This window comes from Acanthopagrus latus, chromosome 21, assembly GCF_904848185.1.
Source record: "Acanthopagrus latus isolate v.2019 chromosome 21, fAcaLat1.1, whole genome shotgun sequence".
NCBI classification, from domain to species: Eukaryota; Metazoa; Chordata; class Actinopteri; order Spariformes; family Sparidae; genus Acanthopagrus; species Acanthopagrus latus.
In genome coordinates this window covers 25912589-25920871 of record NC_051059.1, presented here as the reverse complement: position 1 = coordinate 25920871, position 8283 = coordinate 25912589, and the positions used below count along the sequence as shown (strand labels likewise).

General features: G+C 41.2%; 1 protein-coding gene across 1 annotated transcript; it reads right to left on the bottom strand.

Annotated features, from left to right (window-relative positions):
• Positions 1-40: 40 nt before the first annotated feature.
• Positions 41-2956, bottom strand: nol7 (nucleolar protein 7). Its single transcript, XM_037083072.1, has 8 exons — positions 2516-2956; positions 1997-2057; positions 1760-1815; positions 1640-1665; positions 1442-1547; positions 1160-1281; positions 790-867; positions 41-554 (listed from the first exon to the last, which is right to left on the bottom strand). The coding sequence occupies exons 1-8, from the start codon at positions 2698-2700 to the stop codon at positions 481-483; spliced, it is 708 nt and encodes a 235-aa protein (XP_036938967.1). The 5' UTR covers positions 2701-2956; the 3' UTR covers positions 41-480.
• Positions 2957-8283: the final 5327 nt, after the last annotated feature.

Below are 8283 nucleotides of genomic sequence, written 5' to 3'. Positions count from 1 at the left end.
ATCGTCATGTACCATTTCAGTAACAAAGCTTTCAGGCGTGTTTACACAAACTTATGTTTTCAAAAACATACCAAGATTTTATTAATATAGTCATCGAACAGAAAACAAAAAGCAGCTCATCCGAGTCTCACATCTCAGCAATGAACTTGTTAAAGTTATTAATGTTTTTAAACAGATTTTTAATAAACACAAGAGGAAAAGTCCCAGTTCATAAACAAAATGAAAAAAACTTGTTAGACGAAAAAAGGACTTTTAAACTCATCACAGTCCGTCACTCTGCTGCACCGACACACTGTCCTGTCAGTTTCTATCATGTGCATGAACTTGTGATGAACTGGATCCAGGTTTTGTCCACATTAACTCGGTGTGATTCACTGTCCAGCGGTTCCCGGCCGTAGAGCAAACATGGAGTCTTCCACGCCGAGTGTCCGTTTAAATTCAGGGCACAGAAGAAGAAGTGAAGTCCGGGTCGACAGACGGTCAGCAGGAGGGAATCTGTTGCTTGTGGATCCACCTTTTCTTCAGCTTCTCTGCTTTGGCTTTTTGTTTAGAGGCTGAAGCGTCAGACAGAAGATATGAGAGGACATCAGAACTGATACCTGACGGCCCGTTATCAAGTTCAGACCTATTTTGTGGGTTCACAATTTACATGGTTTTGGTTTTGCACTTTTTTAGGTGCACTTTGGTTCACTAGAGCTGTTTCTCTATGTGAAGAGAAGCCAAACTACAGGCATTTTGAAGTTTATGTCCACAGTTAGAAAGAATCTTAGTTGATCTTCCTGAACTTACCCCAGTTGTTCTTGACAAACTGCACAGCCGCGCTCTTATTTCTGCCCCTCTTGTTCTCCAGTGAGAGCATCTCGTTACCTGAAAGCAGACGATCGTTAGAGTGTCAACCTGTTCAGCCAGAAGACGGACTGAGGGAAGAAACTGTGAATGTGCCCGTCGACTCCGCAGAAAGAGTCCCAGGAGAGCGACGCCTCAGCGGGACGAGGCGGGACGTCACTGTAGCAAAGCTCAAATTGAGACAGATCATCGTCTTTACAGACTTCTGCCACAGAGTGTAGCCTGCAAGTTCTTAACATCTTTTCACAAAACAATGAGGATAAAGCTGCTCTAAACTGTTTGAACAGTCGTTTAACAGTGAATCTGTTCTCACTCGTGGTCCGGCAGCTTCCGGGTCCGTACAGCCTGGACTGGATGAAATCCTCGGCCAGCTGCTGCTGGAAGGACGTATTCCTTCGCTCCTTCACCGTCGTCACCGTGTAGATTCCCTTCAAACTGACAGACAGAAAATGAACCCACTTTACAGAAGAACCAACTCTTTGACTTCAAATTCGATCTTTACTATTTCAACATTATGCTTCATGGTATTTTCACATTAACTGAAAGTAATACTTTACGTCCTTTTGGCCCCAAGTAGAAAAGTATATTAACGTACTTTCTGGATGGTGCTGGCTTCCCCTTCTTCTTCTTTTTCTTCTTCCTGCTCCCGTCCTCTCCTTCCTCCTGCTGCTCCTCTCCTTCCTCCTGCTGCTCCTCATCAGCTGGGTGAGGACAGGTTGGGAGAAAGCGTGAGTCAAGCTGAAGCTTATTCAGCTGCCTTAAACCCCCGAATCTGACAAAATGGTTATTTTACCTTCATCGTCGGACTGTTTCTGTTTCCTGGAACATAAAACGGATTTGAGTGTTCACTTGTCACAGATGGAAGCAGGACGATGTGAAAGAGCTGCAGAGTGAGTCAGACCAGAGAACTTACTTTGGAGGAGACGAGTCGATTTCCTCCAACACATCAGCCGGTAAGAGTTTTCTTTTCTGTGGGAAATGAAGAGAGCTGCTTTATCTTTAACTACGTGGATTACTTTGTTTACAGTTTGGTCTTTAACATGACAAAGAGCAGAAAATCAGGCAAGTAATTCCTCTATTGGCTGACTAATTGACCAGGTTGATTTATGACACTGGAGCAGAAACATGTTGTCCTGAAGTGGACACCGACCTTCTGTTCCTGGAATAATTCCTGTCTCTTCCTCCTCTTCTCCTTCAGCAGCTCCTTTTCCCTGCAAACATGAGACAGTGTCAAATTTCATCAACAAATGGCGGCAACCCTGGTTTAAAGTCAAACTGCTCTTTGCAGCAGCAGCCACCAAACTCCATTTAAGTTTTGTTAGCTATATACAGCGTATCCTTCTTATAGGAAATGGAACACGTTTAAAAATTTGAAGACTTATAGATTCGGAATTGTTGGGAGTCACTCTTCATATCGGCAGTCACAGAGTACAGTATCCATTAGCTCTTCTGTCGTCTCTTGGCTAACATTGTGGTCGAAGTAGTAAGTTATGAACCACTTATTTGTCATATTTGCACGCCGATATGAAAAGTATTTCCAAATAAATCCGAACGTGTGAGACATAACTCGCTGTGGAGTATTTATGTTGCGTAATAGCACGAAAAACCCCGAATGCGGCTTGTTTTGAGTGAAGTCTGGCGTAACGAGTAAGAACTAGCCGTTAGCTACCTTCTGGCCGTGTCCAGCGCCTGTTTCATGCTCCGCAGCGCCTCAGTCTTCGAGTCTTCAAACGTCACCTCTTCGGGCGCCTCATCGTCACTGGACGCCAACATTAAACTGAAATGTTCTGTCTGTTCCTCCATGTCCGCCGTCTTCGAAGACGAAGCCGTTTTCCCACGTTGTCTCTCCGCCATGTTTGCTGGTGAAGAGACGTCATCGCGCCGCGCCACATCATGACGTCGGACGCATGCGACGGAGAGTTGAAGAAATGAGAACTACAACCAACTTCAACTTTATTTATTTGTATTTTCATACATGAATACAGCCCAAAGTGCTTCATAGAGCAAGTTAAACAGATTCGCGTCCATATAAAACAGAATGAGTCAAACAGCAGACAGATAAATAAATACAAAGGCATAGAAATAACAATACCTATAAAAGTTAAATTTAAAATGAAATAATAAATGAAGTAAATAAAAGCATGTAGTAGAAATAAATATATATAAAGCTAATACTGAGTGACATATAATAACACACATAAAATATAAATATATATTCTGATCATAACAAAAAACCAAGATGTCATCAGATTAAAAACGCATCCAGCAAAAGGGGGATTTCTAACAGGATTATAATTTTATAATAAAGAAAGATACAGCAGTCTGTTACCATGTGTATGACATATGACAGGTAAAGCAAAAGTAAACCAAATATATTCAATCCTGAGAACATTTAGTGCTTTATATATGAGTAATATGATTTAAAGTCTATCTTTCAACACACAGGGAGTCAGTGCAGTGATACAAAAAACACATTAAACCAGAACTGAGACAAACACACTGAATACATTCTGTGCAGCTACAATGAGGCTGCATATTGTGTGTATAAACTACATTAGCTGCTCAGAAAGACCTTCTAGATGCTGACATGCTAACATACTGAGACAGTATCAAACAACACATGGAGCCTGTTAGCTAACTGTGCTGTACTCGGCTGTAACGATGCTAGTACTAACAAGCTAGCATTACACAGCAGGATAATGGCTTCATGCTAACACTCTCCAACAGACACACACGTTAGCTAACATGCAAACATTTCTGTAAAAACACGACTCAGACGTCTTTATAGACACAAAACGACTCAGACGTCTTTATAAGCTCGTTATACTGTCAGTACCCGGTTCTGACCACCAGTGGTGCTCTCTCTACTCTCTGGACTAACAAGCTTTTTGGATTCATTCCAGGTCCAGTTTTCTTTATTAAATTCGTAAGTAATCAGTTTTTAAAAGATTTCCTTAACATTTAAATATCTTCAAAGAAAAAAAACCTCATCTGAGGCAAGTTTACTGATGTACAGCAGCACCATTCAGACAATAGTTCAGACTGCTTTACATAAATATACATCACAAACAATAAAATCTATATTCTTAATTCTGTTTGTGAATCCAGCTATTCACTTGTCTTCTGCAATTAAAAAAATGAATATTTTAAACTGTAAATCTCTTTTTAATTTGAACTTTTTATCTATGGATTAATATTTTCATTCATAATTCCTCATTTTATTACACATTGAAACATTAAATAATGATACATTTATTAGAATATTGAAAACTTTGTAATTTAGTCTATTTTAGACAAATATTTTATTTTATTAATGCCTGTATTTATTGTACAATTAGTTAAATGCTTTATTACTATTTTCCATGACACTTGTGGTCTGTCTGTGACAGAGAGAGAGACAAAACCCTCAGTCGTACTAATTCACTACAAAATATTGCAGATCTATCAGCCATGTTTGATCCCCTTGTAAAGTCCAGGTGAAAGATACTCACACTTTCCCTTCAGGCTCCTGTGGCGGCTCGTCTCCATTGTTTGTCTCGTCTTCTTCGTCTGGTTATTCGTCCTTTCAACCGTCAATCACCTGCAAGATGAGAAAGAAGAGCAGTGGTAGTTTCACGTCTCTTTGTGCAGGATTTTGTGTCTATTTGTGGAGGTTTATTGTGAATTTGTGGAGGTTATAGAGATTAAATGTGTCATTATGGAGGTTTTGTGTCTATGTGTGGAGGTTTTATGTGTCATTGTGGAGGTTTTTTGTGTCACTGTGGAAGTTTTGTGTTATTGTGGAGGGTTTTTGTGTGTTATTGTGGAGGGTTTTTGTGTATTTGTGGAGGTTTTGTGTCATTGTGGAAGTTTTGTGTTATTGTGGAGGTTTTGTGTGTATTTGTGGAGATTTTGTGTCATTGTGGAAGTTTTCTGTTATTGTGGAGGTTTTGTGTGTATTTGTGGAGGTTTTGTGTCATTGTGGAAGTTTTGTGTTATTGTGGAGGTTTTGTGTGTATTTGTGGAGGTTTTGTGTGTTATTGTGGAAGTTTTGTGTTGTTGTGGAGGTTTTGTGTGTATTTGTGGAGGTTTTTTGTCATTGTGGAAGTTTTGTGTTATTGTGGAGGTTTTGTGTGTATTTGTGGAGGTTTTGTGTCATTGTGGAAGTTTTGTGTGTATTTGTGGAGGTTTTGTGTGTATTTGTGGAGGTTTTGTGTGTTATTGTGGAAGTTTTGACTTATTGTGGAGGGTTTTTGTGTTATCGTGGAGGTTTTGTGTGTATTTGTGGAGGTTTTGTGAGTATTTGTGGAGGTTTTGCGTGTATTTGTGGAGGTTTTGTGTTATTGTGGAGGTTTTTAGTCTTTTTTGGGAGGTTTTGTGTGTATCTGTAAGAAGCATTTAACATGTGTACACACTGAGAGCATCAACATTAGAACCAGTGACAGGTGAATAAACATGGATCATTGTGTTCCAATGTCATGTTGTGTTGTGAAGCCATGAGTCCTAGCATTCATGTGGATGTCTCTCTGACAAACAGCAGTCATCCAAACACAGCTGCAGACCAAGTACACCCCGTCATGGCAGCAGCACTCCTTGGTGGCAGTGCCCCCCCGCTCAGGAACGACCCGAGGAACGTGGGAAAGAGCTCAAGGTGTCAACCTGACCTCCAGATTCCCCAGATCTCAATCCAATTGAGCTTCCACTGGATGCAGTCAGAGCCAAGAACAATCCATGGGGGCCCCAACATGGATGGTAGTTGGTTCTGATGCATCCAACAGATGCTCAGCTGGATTGGGATCTGGACAATGAGGAGGCCAGTTTGACACCTTGGGTTCTTTGCCATGAGGAGGTGTAGTTGGTCTGAACAGTGTTTGGGTGGATGGTGTTTGTCGAAGAGGATCCACAGAAATGACAGAACTCAAAGTTTCCCAGCAGAACATTTGATTGTAACAAGATGATCAATGCTCATTTCACTAGTCAGTTGTTTTAATGTTTCAGCTGAACAGTGAAGATATACATGTTAAATACATAATTATTATTATCAATATTAAATATTTGCTGATCAAACATGATGTATTATTATAGATTAAGTTAATCAGCATTAAAAGCAGAAAGTTGAGACCTTAGAGAGTAAATGTGAGACAAGCCAGTGTCCTGCATTATGGAGGACAATTAATCAATTGATTAATTGTGTGATGTCGGTATACTCATAAAGCAATTCTGTAGAAAGACAGCTGATTTTTCAGTCTCATTCTCAGGTTGTTAAAAAAACACACTTTGTGGGCTATTAACAGGACTCATAGAGAGTCGAGGTGTTCACAGTGAGAAGACGAACATTTTATTACAAGATATATTTTTACATGTATTTTTTGTGTTTATCCAGTAGCTGTAAAAACACTCTTTGAATCCTGTGGGTTTTGAGGTCGGGCCTCAGTCTGCTCTGGTTGGTCGGTTCACACAAGCCTGATAACCTGGTTTGCCTGGCAGAACACTAACAACTGGATCGCTGTTACTGAACTTTAGTGACGAGAACTCCACGGTGGTGAACTGCTTGTCATAGCTTACTGCACTCCACATTGTTTAGTTAACACTGTTAGCCTTTATACCATGATGTTTCTCCAGCAAAACAACTCTCAAGGCTTCATAAAGCTCATCAAGCACTCTCTGAACAAACATTTGCATGCTGGAGTGAAGACGTACCTGAACTGAAAACAAACCTTCAATACACTCAGAAGGACGCAAACAAACTAACAACCGCTCAAGCTGTTTGAAGCTATCAGTTCACTTCACTTCTACCATGAACATCACCACAACAACTGCTTCCAAACAAAAAATGTCACCACAACACATTCAAATCCTTATTAGTGGTCTGCTGGGCAGTGAGGCCGAGGGCCCTGTAACAGCATTGTAATGATCTCTGCATGGTGTTATCAAGCAGGATGCTGTTGCACACAGTTGCAAGGAAAATGAATTCCTGCAATTGTTTTAATTTAGTTCTACCACAGAGGTTCAACATTATCTTCAAGCAAAGGCATCGCGCCCATACACACTGAACTCGCCAGGGAAATCGTCATGGACAGATGAGGGCAGAGATCCAAGCTGCTTTAGTGGCGTCAGGCTAGCTTCTACCGTGGCCCTGAGCATGTCCCTAGCCAGGCCGAGGCCCAAGCTAAACACGCACACTTTGTGCACGCTTCTACCAACCATAGGTGTCTGAACATGAGGGACCTGTAAGTTGGCGGGATCGCACAAGGGCTCGTAAGATACGCTATTACCAATACCAGCAACTGATCAAAGGCCTGACTACTGCCATTCATGGAAAACACTGCTTACAGCTCCGATGGACTGCACTCGGGCATTTGCCATTGAAGATAGTTGAAGTCTGCTCAAGTTAACCAGTATATTATATTTATAACACCAGGTTAGCCTGGCAGACCACTAACAGGTGGATTACTGTTACTGAACTGTTGTCCCTCAAAAGCTCTTTACCACCAGGCCTCCAAAACAACACGTCTCCACTCAGTTCTGCTGTAGCTCTCAATTCACTGCACTTCTACCATGAATAACAACACCAATGTTAACACCAGGCTCTGCTCAACATCGTCTATACACTCAGAAGGACGTAGACAAACCAACAACCGCTCAAGAGAAACCTTACACAGGCCACCAGAAATCAACATGTCTCCAGTCATTCTGCTGGTGTTTGTAGCTCAGTTTGCTGCAGCTCTACCATGAATGAGACGACAAGAACCGCTTCTAATCCAAAAACTGAGCCATCGCACAGTTGCACGTCAGAAACTGAAAACAATCCTTTTTAGTTCCCTGCCACGCAACTAGGCCGAGGCTAATGTTAATGTTGAATCTACAAACATGAAGCTGTCTATTTAAAATGTACAAGTCCCCGCTCAATACCCACAAGGTTCAAAGGAAATAGAAGCATTTTAAACAGGTTTTTTTTTTTTTTTTTCTTTTTTACAAAATCCATTTAAAATACGACTTTTACTTGAACATCAATTGTTTGCAAATTTGTTTGCCTTTTTAAAAGACAAACAGAAAAAGAGGGAGAGAGACTCGTGTCCCAACAGTGACACTGTCGTGGCTTCTGCCAACCCAAACTGTCGGTATTCAACCACCTGTGAATGAGACTCGACTATTCTCTAGAATCATTTACTGATCCCAGAGTATTAATGAACCGCAACTGACAAATCTCACACTTTCTGCCTTTAATTTTTGCACCTGTTTTAGCACTGACCTTGTTGGACCAGGTGTCTCTCCTCTCCAGGTCTGATCACCGTACAGGTCAGAGCTGTTCCACCTGAAGCTTTCCCTTCAGGCTCCTGTGGCGGCTCGTCTCCATCGTTTGTCTCGTCTTCTTCGTCTGGTTATTCGTCCTTTCAACCGTCCATCACCTGCAAGATTAGAAAGAAGAGCAGTGGTAGTTTCACGTCTCTTTGTGCA